The sequence below is a fragment of the Gobio gobio genome (assembly GCF_949357685.1).
Source record: "Gobio gobio genome assembly, chromosome: 19".
Taxonomy (NCBI): Eukaryota; Metazoa; Chordata; class Actinopteri; order Cypriniformes; family Gobionidae; genus Gobio; species Gobio gobio.
The window spans coordinates 44275677-44301564 of NC_137112.1; the positions used below are offsets into that span (position 1 = coordinate 44275677).

At 37.3% G+C, this 25888-nt stretch overlaps 1 protein-coding gene across 1 annotated transcript; it reads left to right on the forward strand.

Annotated features, from left to right (window-relative positions):
• Positions 1-5795: 5795 nt before the first annotated feature.
• LOC307143193 (EF-hand and coiled-coil domain-containing protein 1) lies at positions 5796-25587 on the forward strand. The gene is made up of 9 exons (XM_079844521.1): positions 5796-6603; positions 8052-8616; positions 17956-18062; positions 20214-20349; positions 20455-20572; positions 20657-20755; positions 24210-24279; positions 24362-24558; positions 25115-25587. The coding sequence occupies exons 1-8, from the start codon at positions 6045-6047 to the stop codon at positions 24517-24519; spliced, it is 1812 nt and encodes a 603-aa protein (XP_079700647.1). The 5' UTR covers positions 5796-6044; the 3' UTR covers positions 24520-24558; positions 25115-25587.
• The last annotated feature ends 301 nt before the right edge of the window (positions 25588-25888 follow it).

A 25888-nucleotide genomic window follows, 5' to 3' on the forward strand; every position in this document is an offset into this window, starting at 1 on the left:
TGGTTACACTTGAGCAGAAAACTCCAAAGAGCAAAGTTAATTTCTCAAAGCAATTAGGTCTAAAGTAAGAGGTCAATGCAAAACAATATCATAATTAGTGGTTTATCATGGTTTAAAAACTACATAGCAACACCCTGGCAACACAATGCAAAAAAATATATAATTTATTATGGGTAATAGGTAATAAATTAATAATAAATATGATTAAAATATCATAATTACTGATGTTTCATAAAGCAAACATTAAACAGTAGCAACAACATTGCAACACCCTGGCAACACAATGCCAGTTAATATTATAATTAATGGTTTAATCATGGATGATGGATCATTCATTTGCCCAAGCTGCTCTTAATCATATACTTTAAATGATAGATTAATGTTAATATTAATTTAATCATTACTACTCATGTTTGATGACGCAAACATAACTTCAAAACACCATGGTAATTAATAAAATCAAAAATAATATCATTTTTAAACTTAAGGATAGTGGATAAATAATGTATACTATAATGAGTTCTGTCAAATCAATTAATCGCGATTAATCACATCTAACATACATTTTTTGTATATGTGTGTATATATACAGTCAGGTCCATAAATATTGGGACATCGACACAATTCTAATCTTTTTGGCTCTATATATCGACACAATGGATTTGAAATGAAACGAACAAGATGTGCTTTAACTGCAGACTTTTATCTTTAATTTGAGGGTATTTACATCCAAATCAGGTGAACGGTGTAGGAATTACAACAGTTTGTATATGTGGTCCCACTTTTTAAGGGACCAAAAGTAATGGGACAGATTAACAATCATAAATCAAACTTTCACTTTTTAATACTTGGTTGCAAATCCTTTGCAGTCAATTAGAGCCTGAAGTCTGGAACGCATAGACATCACCAGACGCTGGGTTTCCTCCCTGGTGATGCTCTGCCAGGCCTCTACTGCAACAGTCTTCAGTTCCTGCTTGTTCTTGGGGCATTTTCCCTTCAGTCTTGTCTTCAGCAAGTGAAATGCATGTTCAATTGGATTCAGGTCAGGTGACTGACTTGGCCATTGCATAACATTCCACTTCTTTCCCTTAAAAAACTCTTTGGTTGCTTTTGCGGTATGCTTCGGGTCATTGTCCATCTGCTCTGTGAAGCGTCGTCCAATGAGTTCTGAAGCATTTGGCTGAATATGAGCAGATAATATTGCCCGTAACACTTCAGAATTCCTCCTGCTGCTTTTGTCAGCAGTCACATCATCAATAAATACAAGAGAACAAGTTCCATTGGCAGCCATACATGCCCACGCCATGACACTACCACCACCATGCTTCACTGATGAGGTGGTATGCTTTGGATCATGAGCAGTTCCTTTCCTTCTCCATACTCTTCTCTTCCCATCACTCTGGTACAAGTTGATCTTGGTCTCATCGATCCATAGGATGTTGTTCCAGAACTGTGAAGGCTTTTTTAGATGTTTGGCAAACTCTAATCTGGCCTTCCTGTTTTTGAGGCTCACCAATGGTTTGCATCTTGTGGTGAACCCTCTGTATTCACTCTGGTGAAGTCTTCTCTTGGTTGTTGACTTTGACACACATACACCTACCTCCTGGAAAGTGTTCTTGATCTGGTCAACTGTTGTGAAGGGTGTTTTCTTCACCAGGGAAAGACTTCTTCGGTCATCCACCACAGTTGTTTTCAGTGGTCTTCCGGGTCTTTTGGTGTTGCTGAGCTCACCGGTGCGTTCTTTCTTTTTAAGGATGTTCCAAACAGTTGATTTGGCCACACCTAAAGTTTTTCCTATCTCTCTGATGGGTTTGTTTTGTTTTTTCAGCCTAATGATGGCTTGCTTCCCTGATAGTGACAGCTCTTTGGATCTCATATTTAGAGTTGACAGCAACAGTTTCCAAATGCAAATAGCACACTTGAAATGAACTCTGAACCTTTTATCTGCTTCTTGTAAATGGGATAATGAGGGAATAACACACACCTGTTCATGGAACCGCTGAGCAGCCAATTGTCCCATTACTTTTGGTCCCTTAAAAAGTGGGAGGCACATATACAAACTGTTGTAATTCCTACACCGTTCACCTGATTTGGATGTACATACCCTCAAATTAAAGCTACAAGTCTGCAGTTAAAGCACATTTTGTTTGTTTCATTTCAAATCCCTTGTGGTGGTATATAGAGCCAAAAAGATGAGAATTGTGTCGATGTCCCAATATTTATGGACCTGACTGTATATAGTATGTTGTGTCGGATGTATACACACACACACACACACACACACACACACACACACACACACACACACACACACACACACACACACACACACACACACACACACACACACACACACACACACACACACACACACACACACACACACACACACACACACACACACACACACACACACACACACACACACACACACACACACACATATATATTGTATATATATATTTACACAAACTTTAATGTTAGATGCGATTAATCATGATTAATCGATTTGACAGCATTAACTCTAATTTATATCATATTTTTGATGGTGTTTGATAAGCCAGGTATAAAAAAATCCCTCAAAACACCAGTGTTGCCAAGTCAGTGGTTTTCCCGTGGAATCAGGGCTACTTTTAAGTTGTTGCCGCAGGTAAAATGTTTTTCCACAGGTTGATTTCTTCTTCCGTAAGTACGATTTTGGTGGTCCAACACCCCCAAGACGTACAAATTCAGTGGAGAATTCAGCCGCTCGATGGAGAAAATAGCATTGGGCTATTTTTGGGCTACTTTTGTCTGGCCATTGGGCTACTTTTGTCTGGAAATTGGGCTACTTTTGACTGCCATTGGGCTACTTTTGTCTGGCCATTGGGCTACTTTTGTCTGGAAATTGGGCTACTTTTGACTGCCATTGGGCTACTTTTGTCTGACCATTAGGCTACTTTTGACTGCACATTGGGCTACTTTTGACTGCACATTGGGCTACTTTTGACTGCACATTGGGCTACTTTTGACTGCACATTGGGCTACTTTTGACTGGCCATTGGGCTACTTTTGTCTGGCCATTGGGCAAGTTTTGTCTGGTCATTGGGCTACTTTTGACTGGCCATTGGGCAACTTTTGTCTGGTCATTGGGCTACTTTTGACTGGTCATTGGGCTACTTTTGTCTGGCCATTGGGCTACTTTTGTCTGGAAATTGGGCTACTTTTGACTGCCATTGGGCTACTTTTGTCTGACCATTGGGCTACTTTTGACTGCACATTGGGCTACTTTTGACTGCACATTGGGCTACTTTTGACTGCACATTGGGCTACTTTTGACTGCACATTGGGCTACTTTTGACTGGCCATTGGGCTACTTTTGTCTGGCCATTGGGCAAGTTTTGTCTGGTCATTGGGCTACTTTTGACTGGCCATTGGGCAACTTTTGTCTGGTCATTGGGCTACTTTTGACTGGTCATTGGGCTACTTTTGTCTGGCCATTGGGCAACTTTTGTCTGGTCATTGGGCTACTTTTGACTGGTCATTGGGCTACTTTTGTCTGGCCATTGGGCTACTTTTGTCTGGTCATTGGGCTACTTTTGTTGCACAGATATGGCAACCCTGCAAAACACCCCAACCGCATATAGCAACCGCTCATAGTTGAGGCAACAACTTCTGCATTGAAAGCATGTGTAAAAACACTTTACTGAATGCACCAGACAATGATAAAACTATTTCATGGGATAAATGGACCCTTTTAGGATGAAAACACAAACATGCCAATGATCTACGATAAATTATGTCTGCTTTTCTGGAAAATAGCTCACGGTCTGTGGAATCTTGACTTGTCTCATCAAGACCTGACAGACACCAGCAAATGTATGATATCATGATATCTCACATCTAGATGGACAATCTGGCGCTGCGCAAAAAGATATAACATGATTCAAATAGATTTAAGACATAACAACAAAAGATCCACTGGTGATTCACCTTCCAGAAAATGCAACCAAAAAAACACAACAACAACGACAAACCTAAAACAACGACAGGCTACTTTATCTTAGTGTTTGAACTCACCTTTCAACAAAAGCACTTTTCTCTGAGTCACTACACCGAAGGGAAAAAAACGACATGACACATGACGGAATGAGCTATCAGGTGTAATTGTGGGAGTATTTCCTGTGGGATGACAGTATTTGTCATGAACTAAGATGGCAGGTTATTAAGAGGAGGACAGTTATTTCCGGAGTGGTATATCTGAGAGACACTAACAGAGGACTTTTGTATCACGTGTCTTCAAGGGTCCTTTAGTTACGGGAAGTCAACCAACTGCAGTTCCAGTCAAGAAACAAAAGCTTGTGACTCAGACGACAGGCCATTTTCTGACGGTCTTTGCAGAAGTATCTGTCATAGATAAATATAGTATCTATAGTACATAGTAAATCTATCTATCTATCTATCTATCTATCTATCTATCTATCTATCTATCTATCTATCTATCTATCTATCTATCTATCTATCTATCTATCTATCTATCTATCTATCTATCTATCTATCTATCTATCTATCTATCTATCTATCTATCTATCTATCTATCTATCTATGCTCTAAAAATACTGGGTTAAAAACAACTCAAGTTGGGTTTAAAACCCAGTTAATGGGTCATTTTAAACCAGCAGTTGGGTTAAATGTTTGCTTCAAACAACCCAATTGCTGGGTTAGTCCATTTTCAAACCAACTTGGGTTGTTTTTAACCCAGCATTTTTTAGAGCCTGTCTATCTATCTATCTATCTATCTATCTATCTATCTATCTATCTATCTATCTATCTATCTATCTATCTATCTATCTATCTATCTATCTATCTATCTATCTATCTATCTATCTATCTATCTATCTATCTATCTATCTATCTATCTATCTATCCTTCCATCCATCCATCCATCCATCCATCCATCCATCTACGCTCTAAAAAATACTGGGTTAAAAACATCCCAAGTTGGGTTGAAAATGGACTAACCCAGCAATTAGGTTGTTTTAAACCGGTGAATGGGACGTTTTAAACCAGCAGTTGGGTTAAATGTTTGCTTAAAACAACCCAATCGCTGGGTTAAAACACTATCTATCTATCTATCTATCTATCTATCTATCTATCTATCTATCTATCTATCTATCTATCTATCTATCTATCTATCTATCTATCTATCTATCTATCTATCTATCTATCTATCTATCTATCTATCTGTTTTTTAAATGTCATGAAATGTCACAGAACACCATTAAATATAAATAATACATAATGAGTGGAAATTACATTGTATTTATTATATACACATATTAATAAATACACAATATCTTTCCTTTTGTTTCTTTTTATTACTTTTCTTTATTGTATATAAAATATTTTCTATTCATTTGGAATAAAAAAGCATAATTGTATGCCTTTTATGGACTTCATTATGTATGTTTTCAGGCGTTGCGAGGAAAATAACTTCTATAGGCTACAGCTCTGGGTGTTACCTGTCTCATTTCAGTCTCTTAAGTCAGTGAGTCATGCTAGAAAAGTCCCTCAAAGTGATCTCTAAACTTAGATAAAGCTGCCATTTTAACGAGTTCACACTACCTGTATTAAGTGTCTTTCTTCATGCTCCAGAGAAGATCACTTTTTTTTGGTCGTGCTCCAAAAAAATCCTCAGTCTGGAGCTGTGATTGGACGGATCTGAAAGCGTTCACGTGCCATGGAAACACCACACACACACACACACACACACACACACACACACACACACACACTCCTCTGTCAACCCAAAGGGTGGAGTGGGTCTTTTGAAGTCAAGGCGCACACAACCACACACCCTGAACGGAAGAGGTGGAAAGAATTTGTAGTCAACAATACATTTTAGATTAAGTTAATATTTTTAGGTGAAACATTAGCACCTATGATGTAAAGCTTTACCTTTTATACTCATATCTGGTAAGTTTGCAACCATTTAGAGCACATGTTGCAAATACACAAGTGTTGTCTGAAGAAGGTGGGTATGTAGAAGCCCGGGTGTTTAGTGGATGTCTTCAGTCATGCAGGTTTCTCGGATCCGCGCGGCGCGTAAAAGCGAGTGGCTCAAATGCGCTCTCGCGCACCACTTCAGTCCAGATCCCTGCGTGGAAAACGAGATCGTGGTTTTGGCTACCGGCGTGGACCAGTACCTCCAGGAGGTGTTTCATCACCTGGCCTTTTACAGCGGTGATGATCTCGTCTCGGATGAGGACTTTAGGAGTCTGTGTTTTATTTTGGGGATTCCCGCGAGCGCAGGGACTGAGAATGGCACCTCAGAACAACTTCCTCGTGTGCTTAACTTCAAAGAATTCCACGCACGACTATGCGGATTTTTCTCGCTTAAAGCTCAGGAAATGCAGACCGGAGCTCGACTCCCGGTCAGCGAGGAGACCGAGCACATCGAGCGCGAGATCAGGCTCCGGTGTCCCCGCGTCCGGAGGAGAAAGTGCGTCAGTTTTGACCTGTCTACCGATCACCAGAACCGAACGAGGGCAGTGAGAAGATCCGGACAATCTCAGAATCTGGATAATTTGCAGAGTTCTGCTGTGGAATTCACGAAAAACGCAGGTAAGACCTTCAAACACACACACACACACACACACACACACACACACACACACACACACACACACACACACACACACACACACACACACACACACACACACACACACACACACACACACACACACCTGAGCTGTCAGGGCAGGTGGGCTAATTTAATACGTATTTTTCCATCCAAAAACTCAAGCCTTAGGCGACAGTTTTTGCCTTTACTGATAATTAATGAAGATTTATTTATGAGAGTGTATGTCTGTGCCATCCAGAAATGGCATATATTAAATTTAACGTTATATAAACAAACGTATCACTGCTTCCACAAAAAAGAAAAAAAGAAATGTTTTCAACATAAAATGTTCAAATAATTAGAAATGTTTCTCGACCAGCAAATCAGCATATTCGAAAGGATCATGTGACTCTGAAGATGGAGTAATGATGGTGAAAATTCAACTTTGATCACAAGAATAAATTACATTTTAAAATATATTCAAATAGAAAACAGTTATTGTAATAATATTATTATACACACAGAGTATTACTGTTTTTACTGTATTGTGATCAAATAAATGCAGCCTTGGAGAACATGCTTCTTTGTGTATTACTAAAGTAAATGATAATAATCCAAATAAACAGTTTATTCATCACTTTTCATACAAGATTACATCTTAAAATGCTTTACAAACGAGCAGCAAATGAACGTATAAGAATATACTAATAGTTATTATATTTAACATGTATTTATTCATTAGTTTTTACACTGATTAATAAATAATGTAGCCTATACTTTCTCTGAATTCATTTAAAAGCAAAAGTAGTTTAAAATGCAAATTTTGTTATGTTTATTGCAGCTATTACAGATATAACTGTAACCCTCACCTCACTATTTTTATTTTTAAATAAATAGTAAACATTTTTTTATTATATAAAATTATTTAATTGTAATGTATGTGATTTTACGCTTCTAATAACATACAATATTTGAATTATATTGTATCACATTTAGTAAGAAATAAAATAGACAAAACAATGTCATATTTATTAAAAATAATAAAACATAATTAGTGCTATCAAATCGATTAATCGCGATTAATCACTAAAAATAAAAAAGTGTGTGTTTACATAATATATATGAGTTTACTGTGTATAATTATTATGTATTATGTATTAAATGTGTTATATTTATATATAAAATATATACATATTTATATACAATATATTTCTTAAATGTATACATGCATGTGTGTGTATTCAAATATACATAATAATTATACACAGTACACACACATATATTATGTAAACACAAACTTTTAATTTCCGATGCGATTAATCGCGACTACTAATCGATTTGACAGCACTGAAAATAATTGATTCATAATAAAAAAATAAACCTTATAGCTATGATACAAATAGATTTGGTCATTACTGAAGGTGTAATTGTACTATATTTATTGCAGTGGATATTAACCCTCAGAGGAGATGGCAGGACCAGCTAGAGTTGGAGAACGCCAGTCTGAGGGAGCTGGTGGAGGACTTACGTTCAGCTCTCCAGAGCAGCGACGCGCGGTGCATGGCCCTGGAGGTGGCGTTACGCCGAAAAGACGCTCCGCCACAACACACAGCTGGTGGAACCCCGGAGAAACAAGACTGCAGCGCTGGGGGCAAAACAAAAACACGACAATCCAAACACATGGAATTGGACACCAGAAGAGGCACTAAAGACCTCCTGCGAGAGCTGGAGCTGATCCGTGCTTCACGTGATGGACAGCTGGAGGAAGCCATGAGGTTTAACCAGAGGTTAGAGGAAGAGCTGATGGCAGCTTATGGAGAGCTCGGCAGGATGCAGGAGATCATGGGCAGTGTCAGGACTGAAAACGCACGGATTAAGAAGAGGACAGAAGAGGTCAGAGGGTCACTGGCCGCAGGCCTGAAGGGCGTGAGGGCCTTACAAGACCAGGCCAAACAAGCTGACCTTCTCCGAGAACGAGTACAGAGTCTGGAGAACCAGCTGGAGAAGTTCAGGTAGAACAGTTAAACATGCTATCATTTCAGTCACACACACGCTTAACTATACTACAGTTAAAAAAATTGGGGTCAGTCCACTAGAGGTTGCCTATTCAAAACAAAGGCGTAGTTTGATGACGCCAAGTTTGAGCGCAGAATCTGGGACATGTGGTCTTCGCCTCACAGCCGGTGGAAAAGAATCGGGATAGGACTCGGGCAGAAATCATGTTCATGGATGTGATTATTAACGTTACTGTAGTATGAAGCAGAAGCAGGAGCGATTGTTAACAAGAAGAGACCAACACAAGCCTCGCGAGCAGCGGGACCTTTATTATGGCATAGTCGCCGGCTGACTTTTATTATGGCATAGTCGCCGGCGGACTTTTATTATGGCACAGTCGTCTTTTCCGGTCATGAGTATGAGGTAACGCAGCTCTGTTTATCATATTAGACACATCTGAGTGTGTTAATGATGTTATGACGTTACTCTGTGTGTTCTCTCGGCGGCTGCTATGACACTTGTTCACACTGCAGTGAGAGTAAAGCTTTTCTGCAAAATAAAACCGAGGAAACACAGATATGACGCAATCGACAGGCGACTCCCTCACACGTCCCGGTTCCTTGGGTAAAATAGCAATTTTCTCACGATTTACAAATAGTGGTAACATTTGGGATATTGTAAGTACTCAACTGAATAGAATATATAACACTGGCCTAGTGGTTTTTGGATATTTTACTAAACATTTTTTACAAAGTGCACCATTAATTTATTCAGCATTGAATTGATCAAAAGTGGCCATAATGAAGATTTCTATTTCAAATAAATGCTGTTCATTTGAACTTTCTATTCATCAAAGAATCCTGAAAACAAACGTATCATGGTTTCCACAAAAGTATTAAGCAGCACAACTGTTTTCAACATTGATAATAATCAGAAATGTTTCTCGCTCATCAAATCATCATATTAGAACGATTTCTGAAGGATCATGTGACACTGAAGACTGGAGTAATGATGCTGAAAATTCAGCTTTGCATCACAGAAATAAATTACATTTTAAAATATAATAGAAAATATATCTTTAATTCTAATAATATTACATAATATCACAGTTTTCTTTTACAGTATATATGATCAAATATCACAGCCTTAGTGAATATAAGAGATTTCTTTCAAAAACATAACAAATATTTCAGTACTGTCTGAATATTAGTTCACCCAAGAATGAAAATACTGTCATCATTTATTCACTCACATTCTTTGTTAACTGTTTTTATCCATTAAAATAAAAGTCAGTGGGGTCCAAAATAACACTGGAATCCATTGACATTCATTGTATTGAAAAAAAAAAAAAAAGATAATTTTTTTTTTTTTTTTTACTTTTTTTGTGTTTCACAGAAGAAAGAAATGCACACAGGTGTTTTTTTTAATTAAAATGATTTTACTTAAAGGTGCAGTGTGTAATATTTATGAGTATTGACAGAAATGCAATATGATACTACACATAACTATGTTTTCATTGGTGTATAAAGAACTTACATAATGAACCGTTATGTTTGTATTACCTTAGAATGAGCCATTTCTGTCTTCTTACACTGCTGGTCCCCTTACAGTGAAGTCACTATTTTGTGCCGCCATGTTTCTACAGTAGCCCTAAACGGACAAACTTCTCTACAGAGCGCTAGCTACTCTCTGCTGTCTCAGACAATATCTTTGTCCTGTGTCAGCCACCGTAGCTTCTCTATGTGCTTCGTAACCGAGGGGTGTGTGGTAGGCGGCTTCAATTCACAACCTCTCTGCTAGATGACGCTAAAATTTAGACAGTGCACCTTTAATGTTTTATCGGCTGTCAACATTTCATATCGGATTTATCAAAAAAGTGTCCAATTCAACGCTCTCCATTGATTTTGCATTTCGTGAAGCGGCCTCCTTGTCATTTATGACTTATAACAAAAAATAGAACGATGTCTAAAAGCTGCTATGTGACAAAGTGTACAGCAAACAAGCTAAAAAACACAGAAATACGTTTTTATAAGCTGTCAACCCCAAAGAAACGAGCATTTAAGGAGACAAAAGTGGATACAGGCAATAAGACGTGAAGCATCAGCAGGAAGAATGGGTACATTTTTGGATTCTGACTCTCAGTATGTCTCAGTATGCCTGTGTGTGCAGTAAACATTTAGTCACTGTTAAGTCAAATATCCAAATGTCAGTTTTATATATTATATTTCCTGTCACTGATTACGTTCCCTCTAGTGGGTGTAGTTCTCAGTGTAATATAACATGTCGCGCTCTGTCTCAATTGCCTGTATCCACTTTTGTGTCCTTAAACGCTCGTTTTTTGGGTCAACAGCTTAGAAAAACTTCTGGGTTTTTGGTTCTGGGTTTTGTTTAGCTTGTTTGCTGTACACCTCCTTGTCACATATCAGCTTTTAGACATTGTTCTGTTTTTTGTTATAAGTCAAAAATGACAAGGAGGCCGTTTCACACAATACAAAGTCAATGGAGAGCGTTGGATTGGTGGGTGTGGTTTTTAGAATATGACACGTGTCGCTCTGTCTCTGGGCACAGCTCGTTCCTGCTGTATCAGTAGCCAATGAGCTCGCTGCTCAACCTTTAAAAACTTGGTCAGTACTTACTGTAGCAGTTGCAGCACGCCCCACCTGTATACAGCTGCTAGGGGTAATTCATATGCTATATTGTACAGCAGCAGCAGCATGTCTTACTTGCTCACAGCAGCGTGTCGTGTATGTTTGGGCAGTGGCTAGTCCCGTACTTGCTCTGTAGCAGATCTATTTCGCCAAGACCAAACTTATCAAAATTGTCACACCCATTACCATGCCAAACACACAGAAATACTTTTCTAAGACCCAGAACAGACCACAAAGGCGTTCCCAGACAAGAGACCATAATCAACACAAAATCTTGCATCTGGCTTGAGTTGGTGTTGATGAGTCAAGGAGCAGGGGTGGGTTGGTTATGACACAGATTAGTAAGGAGCAGCGTTGAAGGGCACGTCACAGGCATGCTTGATATTGCCCTTGACAGATATTACTGACCTGCCTTAATAACACAGGACAGCACAGTTTCCTGCAGATGGTTATTAGTCATTTTCTTTCAAGTGCGAGTATTACAGCAAATCATTCAAAGCCTCTATTACAGCATCTAACTATACATGTCTTATTATATCCTGTGAGGAAGGATATAAGGTAGGCACGTGTTTAAGCAGGTATGTCGGACGGTCAGAGATCAAAGACGTTTATGGTCAGTGATTTTTGCAGTGCTGGCTCATTTGTCTCTTGCATCTATAAACATTATGCAGTCAGATACTGCAAAGATCTGAGGAAAAGCATACAGAGAAATGATATGTGAAGTATTTTGTGGCTTTTATTAGCAGAATTGTGAGACATAAAGTCCGAACTGAGAGATATAAAGTCGGAATTGTGAGATATAAAGTCGGAATTGTGAGATATAAAGTCAGAGTTGAGAGATATAAAGTCGGAATTGTGAGATATAAAGTCAGAATTGAGAGATATAAAGTCAGAATTGTGAGATATAAAGTCAGAATCGAGAGATATAAAGTCAGAATCGAGAGATATAAAGTCAGAATTGTGAGATATAAAGTCAGAATTGAGAGATATAAAGTCAGAATTGTGAGATATAAAGTCAGAACTGAGAGATATAAAGTCGGAATTGTGAGATATAAAGTCAGAATTGAGAGATATAAAGTCAGAATTGTGAGATATAAAGTCAGAATCGAGAGATATAAAGTCAGAATCGAGAGATATAAAGTCAGAATTGTGAGATATAAAGTCAGAATTGAGAGATATAAAGTCAGAATTGTGAGATATAAAGTCAGAATTGTGAGATATAAAGTCAGAATTGAGAGATATAAAGTCAGAATTGTGAGATATAAAGTCAGAATTGTGAGATATAAAGTCAGAATTGAGAGATATAAAGTCAGAATTGAGAGATATAAAGTCAGAATTGTGAGATATAAAGTCAGAACTGAGAGATATAAAGTCGGAATTGTGAGATATAAAGTCAGAATTGAGAGATATAAAGTCAGAATTGTGAGATATAAAGTCAGAATCGAGAGATATAAAGTCAGAATCGAGAGATATAAAGTCAGAATTGTGAGATATAAAGTCAGAATCGAGAGATATAAAGTCAGAATTGTGAGATATAAAGTCAGAATTGAGAGATATAAAGTCAGAATTGTGAGATATAAAGTCAGAACTGAGAGATATAAAGTCGGAATTGTGAGATATAAAGTCGGAATTGTGAGATATAAAGTCGGAATTGTGAGATATAAAGTCAGAGTTGTGAGATATAAAGTCAGAATTGTGAGATATAAAGTCAGAATCGAGAGATATAAAGTCAGAATTGTGAGATATAAAGTCAGAATCGAGAGATATAAAGTCAGAATCGAGAGATATAAAGTCAGAATTGTGAGATATAAAGTCAGAGTTGAGAGATATAAAGTCAGAATTGTGAGATTTAAAGTAAGAAATGTGAGATATAAAGTCAGAATCGAGAGATATAAAGTCAGAATTGTGAGATATAAAGTCAGAGTTGAGAGATATAAAGTCGGAATTGTGAGATATAAAGTCAGAATTGTGAGATATAAAGTCGTAATTGTGAGATATAAAGTCAGAGTTGAGAGATATAAAGTCGGAATTGTGAGATATAAAGTCGGAATTGTGAGATATAAAGTCAGAATTGTGAGATATAAAGTCAGAACTGTGAGGTATAAAGTCAGAATTGAGAGATATAAAGTCAGAATTGTGAGATATAAAGTCAGAATTGAGAGATATAAAGTCAGAATTGTGAGATATAAAGTCAGAATTGAGAGATATAAAGTCAGAATTGTGAGATATAAAGTCAGAATTGTGAGATATAAAGTCAGAATTGAGAGATATAAAGTCAGAATTGTGAGATATAAAGTCGGAATTGTGAGATATAAAGTCAGAATTGAGAGATATAGAGTCAGAATTGTGAGATATAAAGTCGGAATTGTGAGATATTAAGTCGGAATTGTGAGATATTAAGTCGGAATTGAGAGATATAAAGTCAGAATTGTGAGATATAAAGTCGGAATTGTGAGATATTAAGTCGGAATTGAGAGATATAAAGTCAGAATTGTGAGATATAAAGTCAGAATTGTGAGATATAAAGTCAGAATTGTGAGATATAAAGTCAGAATTGAGAGATATAAAGTCAGAATTGTGAGATATAAAGTCAGAGTTGTGAGATATAAAGTCAGAATTGTGAGATATAAAGTCAGAATCGAGAGATATAAAGTCAGAATTGTGAGATATAAAGTCAGAATCGAGAGATATAAAGTCAGAATCGAGAGATATAAAGTCAGAATTGTGAGATATAAAGTCAGAGTTGAGAGATATAAAGTCGGAATTGTGAGATATAAAGTCAGAATTGTGAGATATAAAGTCGTAATTGTGAGATATAAAGTCAGAGTTGAGAGATATAAAGTCGGAATTGTGAGATATAAAGTCGGAATTGTGAGATATAAAGTCAGAATTGTGAGATATAAAGTCAGAACTGTGAGGTATAAAGTCAGAATTGAGAGATATAAAGTCAGAATTGTGAGATATAAAGTCAGAATTGAGAGATATAAAGTCAGAATTGTGAGATATAAAGTCAGAATTGTGAGATATAAAGTCAGAATTGAGAGATATAAAGTCAGAATTGTGAGATATAAAGTCGGAATTGTGAGATATTAAGTCGGAATTGTGAGATATTAAGTCGGAATTGAGAGATATAAAGTCGGAATTGTGAGATATAAAGTCGGAATTGTGAGATATTAAGTCGGAATTGAGAGATATAAAGTCAGAATTGTGAGATATAAAGTCAGAATTGTGAGATATAAAGTCAGAATTGTGAGATATAAAGTCAGAATTGAGAGATATAAAGTCAGAATTGTGAGATATAAAGTCAGAATTGTGAGATATAAAGTCAGAATTGTGAGATATAAAGTCAGAATTGTGAGATATAAAGTCAGAATTGAGAGATATAAAGTCAGAATTGAGAGATATAAAGTCAGAATTGTGAGATATAAAGTCAGAATTGAGAGATATAAAGTCAGAATTGAGAGATATAAAGTCAGAATTGAGAGATATAAAGTCAGAATTGTGAGATATAAAGTCAGAATTGAGAGATATAAAGTCAGAATTGTGAGATATAAAGTCAGAATTGAGAGATATAAAGTCAGAATTGAGAGATATAGAGTCAGAATTGTGAGATATAAAGTCAGAATTGTGAGATATAAAGTCGGAATTGTGAGATATAAAGTCAGAATTGAGAGATATAAAGTCAGAATTGAGAGATATAAAGTCAGAATTGAGAGATATAAAGTCAGAATTGTGTGATATAAAGTCAGAATTGTGAGATATAAAGTCAGAATTGTCAGAATTGTGAGATATAAAGTCAGAATTGTGTGATATAAAGTCAGAATTGTGAGATATAAAGTCAGAATTGTGAGATATAAAGTCAGAATTGTGAGATATAAAGTCAGAATTGTGAGATATAAAGTCAGAATTGAGAGATATAAAGTCAGAATTGAGAGATATAGAGTCAGAATTGTGAGATATAAAGTCAGAATTGTGAGATATAAAGTCGGAATTGTGAGATATAAAGTCAGAATTGAGAGATATAAAGTCAGAATTGAGAGATATAAAGTCAGAATTGAGAGATATAAAGTCAGAATTGTGTGATATAAAGTCAGAATTGTGAGATATAAAGTCAGAATTGTCAGAATTGTGAGATATAAAGTCAGAATTGTGTGATATAAAGTCAGAATTGTGAGATATAAAGTCAGAATTGTGAGATATAAAGTCAGAATTGTGAGATATAAAGTCAGAATTGTGAGATATAAAGTCAGAATTGTGAGATATAAAGTCAGAATTGAGAGATATAAAGTCAGAATTGAGAGATATAAAGTCAGAATTGTGTGATATAAAGTCAGAATTGTGAGATATAAAGTCAGAATTGTGTGATATAAAGTCAGAATTGTGAGATATAAAGTCAGAATTGTGAGATATAAAGTCAGAATTGTGATATATAAAGTCAGAATTGAGAGATATAAAGTCAGAATTGTGAGATATAAAGTCAGAATTGAGATATATAAAGTCAGAATTGAGAGATATAAAGTCAGAATTGTGTGATATAAAGTCAGAATTGTGAGATATAAAGTCAGAATTGTGAGATATAAAGTCAGAATTGTGAGATATAAAGTCAGAATTGTGAGATATAAAGTCAGAATTGTGAGATATAAAGTCAGAATTGTGAGATATAAAGTCAGAATTGAGAGATATAAAGTCAGAATTGTGTGATATAAAGTCAGAATTGTGAGATATAAAGTCAGAATTGTGTGATATAAAGTCAGAATTGTGAGATATAAAGTCAGAATTGTGAGATATAAAGTCAGAATTGTGAGATATAAAGTCAGAATTGAGAGATATAAAGTCAGAATTGAGAGATATAAAGTCAGAATTGTGAGATATAAAGTCAGAATTGTGAGATATAAAGTCAGAATTGAGAGATATAAAGTCAGAATTGTGTGATATAAAGTCAGAATTGTGAGATATAAAGTCAGAATTGTGTGATATAAAGTCAGAATTGTGAGATATAAAGTCAGAATTGTGAGATATAAAGTCAGAATTGTGAGATATAAAGTCAGAATTGTGAGATATAAAGTCAGAATTGAGAGATATAAAGTCAGAATTGTGTGATATAAAGTCAGAATTGTGAGATATAAAGTCAGAATTGTGTGATATAAAGTCAGAATTGTGATATATAAAGTCAGAATTGAGAGATATAAAGTCAGAATTGTGAGATATAAAGTCAGAATTGAGAGATATAAAGTCAGAATTGAGAGATATAAAGTCAGAATTGTGAGATATAAAGTCAGAATTGAGAGATATAAAGTCAGAATTGAGAGATATAAAGTCAGAATTGTGAGATATAAAGTCAGAATCGAGAGATATAAAGTCAGAATTGAGAGATATAAAGTCAGAATTGTGAGATATAAAGTCAGAATTGAGAGATATAAAGTCAGAATTGAGAGATATAAAGTCAGAATTGTGAGATATAAAGTCAGAATTGAGAGATATAAAGTCAGAATTGAGAGATATAAAGTCAGAATTGTGAGATATAAAGTCAGAATCGAGAGATATAAAGTCAGAATTGTGAGATATAAAGTCAGAATTGTGTGATATAAAGTCAGAATTGTGCGATATAAAGTCAGAATTGTGAGATATAAAGTCAGAATCGAGAGATATAAAGTCAGAATTGTGAGATATAAAGTCAGAATTGTGAGATATAAAGTCAGAATCGAGAGATATAAAGTCAGAATTGTGAGATATAGTCAGAATCGAGAGATATAAAGTCAGAATCGAGAGATATAAAGTCAGAATTGTGAGATATAAAGTCAGAATTGTGAGATATAAAGTCAGAATCGAGAGATATAAAGTCAGAATCGAGAGATATAAAGTCAGAATTGTGAGATATAAAGTCAGAATTGTGAGATATAAAGTCAGAATCGAGAGATATAAAGTCAGAATTGTGAGATAATAAGTCAGAATTGTGAGATATAAAGTCAGAATTGTGAGATATAAAGTCAGAATTGTGAGATATAAAGTCAGAATTGTGAGATATAAAGTCAGAATCGAGAGATATAAAGTCAGAATTGTGAGATAATAAGTCAGAATTGTGAGATATAAAGTCAGAATTGTGAGATATAAAGTCAGAATTGTGAGATATAAAGTCAGAATTGTGAGATATAAAGTCAGAATTGTGAGATATAAAGTCAGAATTGTGAGATATAAAGTCAGAATTGTGAGATATAAAGTCAGAATTGTGAGATATAAAGTCAGAATTGTGAGATATAAAGCTTCCACACTCCTCTATCTCAGTCTGCGATGTATGAATTAGAGATGACACACTAAAGGCTAGTGCTAACAGCAAGTTTCAGTTTAATCAGCTAATAAACTTCTGTATTCTTAGAACTATTTCCAGCATGCATGGCTAAATGCCAGAGCTGAAACTTTAGCTTACATTAACCTTGCAATCAATCAAGTAGATGGCTGGCTTTCAGTAGACGCTGAGCAGATTAATATCTGGGTTAATATTTCATTATTTGCATCACACAGCGGTTATGTAATGCTCATTCCTCACCTGGAAAAGCAGGTTGAAACATGCCAGGTTCCTTGCTTAGAAAATCCACACATGCTGTCCTCTTTCAGTCATGTGATCTTAAACATTTGGATTCCAAAGATCTTGACTCAGCCAGCACAGATGGTTTTTTGATCATGTTTATATTCTTTATGACTTGTTCTTAGGGCCCAGTGCACCTGCTCAGAGCTGAATATGAACAGAACCCAAACACTGGCTGAACCATGGAGTTCCGGATTTCCCTCCCTCCATGATGATGCCCTCATCAGAAGAGGTAAGGAGAACAAAAAACAATCATAAAATCATGTCAAATTCAGATTCAGAGCATAAGAAATCACTTTTTTTGTTTGTTATTTTTGGCATGCACAATCTCAATAGTTGTGGCTATGTTCAGAATAGAACATGTGCACTATAGCTAATGCATAAAAAGAGCAGAGTGGAGAAATTAGAGTCGAGAATTAAAGGGAAAGTTCATACAAAAAGGAACATTCTGTCATTATTTACTCACCCTCATGTCGTTCCAATGCAAGAACCAATGAGGTTCATTCTTGTGTTACGCATCACGTTTGAGCTTCAGTAAGAACCAATGAGGTTCATTCTCATGTTACGCATAACATTTGAGCTTCCGCAAGAACCAATGAGGTTCATTCTCGTGTTACGCATAACATTTGAGCTTCCGCAAGAACCAATGAGGTTCATTCTCGTGTTACGCATAACATTTGAGCTTCAGCAAGAACCAATGAGGTTCATTCTTGTGTTACGCATCACGTTTGAGCTTCCGCAAGAACCAATGAGGTTCATTCTCATGTTACGCATCACGTTTAAGCTTCAGCAAGAACCAATGAGGTTCATTCTCGTGTTACGCATAACATTTGAGCTTCCGCAAGAACCAATGAGGTTCATTCTTGTGTTACGCATCACGTTTGAGCTTCAGCAAGAACCAATGAGGTTCATTCTCGTGTTACGCATCACGTTTGAGCTTCCGCAAGAACAAATGAGGTTCATTCTCGTGTTACGCATAACATTTGAGCTTCCGCAAGAACCAATGAGGTTCATTCTTGTGTTACGCATCACGTTTAAGCTTCAGCAAGAACCAATGAGGTTCATTCTCGTGTTACGCATCACGTTTGAGCTTCCGCAAGAACAAATGAGGTTCATTCTCATGTTACGCATCACGTTTAAGCTTCAGCAAGAACCAATGAGGTTCATTCTCGTGTTACGCATAACATTTGAGCTTCCGCAAGAACCAATGAGGTTCATTCTTGTGTTACGCATCACGTTTAAGCTTCAGCAAGAACCAATGAGGTTCATTCTCGTGTTACGCATCACGTTTGAGCTTCCGCAAGAACAAATGAGGTTCATTCTCGTGTTACGCATCACGTTTGAGCTTCAGCAAGAACCAATGAGGTTCATTCTCGTGTTACGCATCACGTTTGAGCTTCCGCAAGAACCAATGAGGCTCATTCTCGTGTTACGCATCACGTTTGAGCTTCTGCAAGAACCAATGAGGTTCATTCTCATGTTACGCATCACGTTTGAGCTTCTGCAAGAACCAATGAGGTTCATTCTCGTGTTACGCATAACATTTGAGCTTCCGCAAGAACCAATGAGGTTCATTCTCGTGTTACGCATAACATTTGAGCTTCAGCAAGAACCAATGAGGTTCATTCTTGTGTTACGCATCACGTTTGAGCTTCAGCAAGAACCAATGAGGTTCATTCTTGTGTTACGCATCACGTTTGAGCTTCAGCAAGAACCAATGAGGTTCATTCTTGTGTTACGCATCACGTTTGAGCTTCCGCAAGAACCAATGAGGTTCATTCTCGTGTTACGCATCACGTTTAAGCTTCAGCAAGAACCAATGAGGTTAATTCACGTGTTACGCATCACGTTTAAGCTTCAGCAAGAACCAATGAGGTTCATTCTCGTGTTACGCATCACGTTTGAGCTTCCGCAAGAACCAATGAGGCTCATTCTCGTGTTACGCATCACGTTTGAGCTTCAGCAAGAACCAATGAGGTTCATTCTCGTGTTACGCATCACGTTTGAGCTTCCGCAAGAACCAATGAGGCTCATTCTCGTGTTACGCATCACGTTTGAGCTTCCGCAAGAACCAATGAGGTTCATTCTTGTGTTACGCATCACGTTTGAGCTTCCGCAAGAACCAATGAGGTTCATTCTCGTGTTACGCATCACGTTTGAGCTTCTGCAAGAACCAATGAGGTTCATTCTCATGTTACGCATCACGTTTGAGCTTCCGCAAGAACCAATGAGGTTCATTCTCGTGTTACGCATCACGTTTGAGCTTCCGCAAGAACCAATGAGATTTCAACGACATGAGGGTGATTAATTAATGACTGAATTTTCATTTTTGGGTGAACTATCCCTTTAAAGGCAGTAGTAGTCATGTGATGTCTCTGTTCAGAAGAAGGTCTGCAGAGGTCAGTAGAGGGTCGGGCAGCATCAGATGAGGAAGAGGAGGAGAGAGGCATGGATGAAGGACAGTGCTGCCACCTGGAGGTCAAACGGCTGATTAACAGATTACACAGCTGTGCTACGGGGTAAATATATCCTAAATATCAAACAAAACAAGTCTATAATTTTCTTTCTGTGCTTTTTGGCCTCAACACATGCTTGCATTAATTGGACATGTCCTCCTTCTACAGGTGTCAGAAAGCTGCTATCTGTAACTGGCTGGTCTCTCAGAGCTCCAATCACAGCACAGAAACTAAAGGTCGCGCATGGATTCCTCAAGCGGAGGAGAGGGGGAATGAAGTAATAAAGGTGAGAGTTGAAGCAGAAACTACAGGATTGCCATACACCACATCTTCTCTAAATAACCCTTGCCTTCTCTGTCACGTTCTGCAGATGAAGCAGAAAGAGATGGACAGCTTGAGAGCTCATCATTCACTGCTGGAGGAGAGACTGACTGATGCACTCGCTTTACTGCTGCAGATCCCACATAAAGTAAGAATTCGATTAAAAATAGGGCCTGGTTTCACACAGACAGAGTTTAGATTAAGCCAGGATTAGGCCTTTGTTCAAACAGGACATTAAGGTAGATTTTATAAACATGCCTTAGAAAAAGAATTTTACATTTTCTGAAAGAGGTTATGGATGGATGGATGCTTACTGACCCAAGTCAACATATGATACAGATCTCTTGATCCCTTCATTGTAAGTCAATAGGACTTTTTTTTTTTTTGCCATACTCCCGTACTTAGGGTTAGGGGTTAACAAGCAAAAAACATTAAATTATATTTTTAAATAATATATATTTTTTTATAAATATTCATAAATACTTAACTTATATTTATTTTTATATGTTTAAATCTATAAAATAGTGTAATATATTTATATTTAAAATAAATATTTTATATTATAAAATTAGAAGAAAAACCTTTATTATTTAATGCAGGGATTTCCAAATGTTTTTTTTTTTTTCCAGCTGAACCCCTTTGACTAAAAATACTAACTTAAAGTATCACCTGTTGTTTTTAGTTAATATTTCAATAATATAACAACACATTTGCATTTTTATGGTTCTCTGATGTAGGTTAATGGTCACATGACGTAGGTAAACATAAAATATTTCATCTTTATTATTTTGATTGTTTTAATTGTATTATTAATTTGTTTAAATTTATTATAAATGTATATAAACTATATTTCCAAAAGTATTGGGACACCCGTCCAAATCATTGAATTCAGGTGTTCCAATCACTTCCATGGCCACAGGTGTATAAAATCAAACACTAGGCATGCAGACGCTTCTACAAACATCTGTGAAAGAATGGGTGGCTCTCAGGAGCTCAGTGAACTCAAGCGTGGTACCCTGATCGGTTGCCACCTGCAATAAGTCCATTCCTGAAATTTCCTCACTTCTAAATATTAAACGCTCAACTGTTAGTGGTATTATAACAAAGTGGAAGCAATTGGGAACAACAGCAACTCCGCCACGAAGTGGTAGGCCACATAAAATCACAGAGCGGGGTCAGCGCATGCTGAGGGTCACAGTGCGCAGAAGTTGCCAACTTTCTGCAGAGTCAACAGCTACAGACCTCCAAACTTCGTGTGGTCTTCAGATGAGCTCAAGAACAGTGTGTAGAGCTTCATGGAATGGGTTTCCATGGCCGAGCAGCTCATCCAAGCCTAACATCACCAAGTGCAATGCAAAGCGTGGGATGCAGTGGGGTAAAGCACGCCACCACTGGCTCTAGAGCAGTTGAGACGTGTTCTCTGGAGTGACCAATCACGCTTCTCTGTCTGGCAATCCGATGGACGAGTCTGGGTTTGGCGGTTGCCAGGAGAACGGTACTTGCCTGACTGCATTGTGCCAAGTGTAAAGTTTGGTGGAGAGGGGATTATGGTGTGGGGTTGTTTTTCAGGGGTTGGGCTTGGCCCCTTAGTTCCAGTGAAAGGAACTCTTAGGCCCAATCCCAATTCTATTTGATACCCCTTCACCTTCCCCTAAACCTACCCGTTCCCCTTGCCTCTTGAAACAGAGTGGCAAGGCGTAGGGGTGAAAATATTCCCCTAAGAAATGGGACACCACTACTATACCACCACACGTCATCATACCCTGTTTCTTTTATTAGTGTCCTGTGATATTTAACCAGTATGAACAGCAGTGAAGTGCGTAGGCTATATTAGGCGCGAGCACTTTTAACAAATTACTCCCTCCCAACAGAGTTTTGCGCTGTATTTGGACTTAATAAAACGGTGTTAGTTTTCAGTTCAAAAACATATAAGAGCCTTAGAGTTTCCTAAGATGATCATGATACATAAAATGGGACAGAACATACAAGATTAGTGAAGATTTTCCGATTTTCCATCGGGCCAAACTGTTCTCTTTGTTTATTAACCGTTCCATTCCGTGCTGATCCGAGCCGGCCGGTACGGATATGGTTTTGTTTTCTACTGTGGTGCTGCGATAATGTTCATACATTATAAATCCAAGTCGTTGCTTTGGTAACGCAAGAGTTTACAGACGATACGTGATGTAAATATCGACTGCGTTATGAAGGATGACCAGATTATATTTTTACTATTATTAATATGTTCAGATCACTCAACAGTGTGACACGCAAGTGATCGATCCCGAGTGGCAACATACACACATTCTAGCAGCACAGCAGTCGGTGGAGGGAAACTCCTCATACCCCTTCGTTCGAAGTGTGGTCCTGAAAAATCTTCTTTTGAAGGACTATCTGGCCCTTCCCCTTACCCCTACCACTACAGCCAAAAGAGAATCCAGACACCCCTACCCCTTCACGTGAATGCGCAAAACGAAGGGGTAGGGGAAAGGGAAGGGCTCACAGGTAGAAATGGGATTGGGCCTTAATGCTTCAGCATACCAAGACAATTTGGACAATTTCATGCTCCAAACTTTGTGGGAACAGTTTGAGGATGGCCCTTTCGTGCTCCAACATGACTGCACCAGTGCACAAAGCGTCGGCCCATAAAGACATGGATGAGCGAGTTTGGTGTGGAGGAACTTGACTGGCCTGCACAGAGTCCTGACCTCAACCCGATAGAACACCTTTGGGATGAATTAGAGCGGAGACTGAGAGCCAGGCCTTCTCGTCCAACATCAGTGTGAGTCAGAAAGCCTTCCCAGAAGAGTTAAAGCTGTTAGAGCTGCAAAGAGTGGGTCAACTCCATATTAAACCCTACGGATAAAGAATGGGATGTCATTAAAGTTCATGTGCAGGTGCCCCAAAACTTTTGGCAATACCGTGTATATACCCACATTTAATGCAAATAGTTCAATCAGTGCAGTAAACACTCGTCACCAAACGTCATTGAATGTTTGTTGTAGCCTAATTAAACGCTGTGTTCAAAATACATGCTGCTTACTGTACTTCATACTGTATATTATATACTGCCTACAATTTATTTTAAAAACAAGTGAAACAAACAGTATGCATCATTGCTGTCTCATGCCCTTTCTATGTTATATTAGCTCAGTTCTTTTAATCCAATTTGTGTACTAAAGTCTTGAGGGTTAATAATCAAATCAATAGTGAGTCAAGTAAAGTTTTAGGCTAAAATAGTATGGCTGCATCCAGTCGAGTCACCTTTTTTATATTTTATATTGCGCTTTATACTCTACAGATTGTTTCAAAGCAGCTTTACAGTGATAGTCATACAGTCAAGCCATGCACATTGCATTGTGGGATATATTGTTCCTTTCAGTGTGCCTTGTTTACTGCACTTTTTGGCAAATGTAGTGCTCTTTATTAAAAGAAAATGTAGATACTATTGACTGTGTGCATACTATATACTGCAGAAACTGTATAGTAGAATGCTTTTCAGAATAGCCAGTGCTAACAGTAGAGTAGAGGAGAGCAGCATTGATAGGTCCACACTGCCACCTAGTGATTCAATTACATTATGAATTACTCTTGTGTTCTGATAGAGAGTCTCTCGCCGGATCTTGGGGAAAATACTGATCAACACACTAGATCTGTGTAGCAGAAAAAGTCACGGTAAGCTCTGCCTAGATGTGTTTCCGTTACTTTGTTTTCTTTTATCCAAAACTGCTGGATAATCTCCCATCTTGTCCTTCAGACTGCACTCCAGTGTTCCAGGTGGTGGACACACTCTGCCAGCAGCTCCTGTCCAGTGACCTCCTGGACGGAGGAGAGGAGGAGGTCAGCGCTGGGTCACGACCTTCTGTGACCTCAGGTCACCCAAACACATCCAACCCCCTGCTGATGTCCTGCTGAGAGCTCACAGATGTCCCACTTAGGACATTTTCTATGAGGGTACAAATTGGTGTTACATAATTTTTTACTTTTATTTTATTTCTTTTTTTTTTTTTTTTATGCACAGATTGTTACTAAAGTCAAACCTTTTTTAATTACTTTATAAGAAATAAGTATTTGGTGCCAAATAAATCTGCAACCTTGTAACCCATTCTGGGGTATTTATATTATTTATTTTGAATTAAAAAAATGTTTTATTTAATTTTTAAATGTTTATTACTTGAAAATAATTAAATGCGTCACAAATCAGAGTTTTAAACTGTATTCGCATGTTCCACAATTGTGGTAACAGGGTTGCTATGTGTCATATCAAATGTCATAAAATAAAAATAATAAAAATAATCATAACAAATTTAGTTTTACCTCTTGAAGTAGACAAACATCCTTTTCTCACCTTTAAAAGTCTCTAGTCAGATTTTGTACCCTATTTGTGAAAAAGTGAAATCAAAATGTACATTTCCTATTTTTTTATGGAATAATTATTGTAAATGATTTATCCGTGCACATATATTTCCTCGTAACCTTTAACCAAAATATCTTCCCCTCCCTCTTGCAGCTCATCTCTTCTCTTCTCTGATGATGTGTTTACTGGCGTGAGGGCGGGGCAACCTGTCACTCACATGAGATCCACCAATAGCAGACCACAACCATCCAATCAATTCCCAATGGACAAAATACAGTCCCACCCTACATTTTTTCTTGATCAAGAAGCCGTTTCACTTGGATATACGTCACAATAGGGAAGAAAAGACAACTTCTGATTAATGCCAACTTTAGCATGTTGCTCTTCAATCGCATATTACATAGTCTCCTGAAACCTTTCCAAGTGTTTACCCTTGTTACGTGCAAGACATGAGTAGGTGTATTATAAGACGCTTTAGAGTTCAGTCTCACTGTAATTTCTCTGCAAAGCACTTAATCTGTGTGAGAAATGGTATGCTCTCATATGACCCTCTTAATGAACAATGATATATTTATGCTATGAAATAATATCTGTTATATTTGATAAAATAAAAATGCAACTTTTTTAAAGAAAACATTTGGTGCCGTTTTTTTGTGCTTGTGCATGTTCATGTGGTGAATGTGTCACTGATATCGGACTGTCACATGATGTCATTCCATGTGACATGGATCACATTTCCATTCCCCGCTGCTACAGTGTGTCGGCTCATTGGAGTTATCCTCACGAAACTTCATACATTTGACCAGTTTTTAATTAGAAAGTAAAAAACAATGACACCCGGTTTGATATTTTATTATCTAATGCAATGACTTTTAAAGGGATAGTTCACCCAAAAATGAAAATTCTGTCATCATCTACTCACCCTCA

Coding starts and splice junctions, on each gene's coding strand:
- LOC307143193 (XM_079844521.1), top strand. CDS start 6,045: ATGTCTTCAGTCATGCAGGTTTCTCGGATCCGCGCGGCGCGTAAAAGC. Junction 20,350..20,454: donor TTACACAGCTGTGCTACGGG/GTAAATATATCC, acceptor CTCCTTCTACAG/GTGTCAGAAAGCTGCTATCT. Junction 20,756..24,209: donor TGCTGCAGATCCCACATAAA/GTAAGAATTCGA, acceptor GTGTTCTGATAG/AGAGTCTCTCGCCGGATCTT.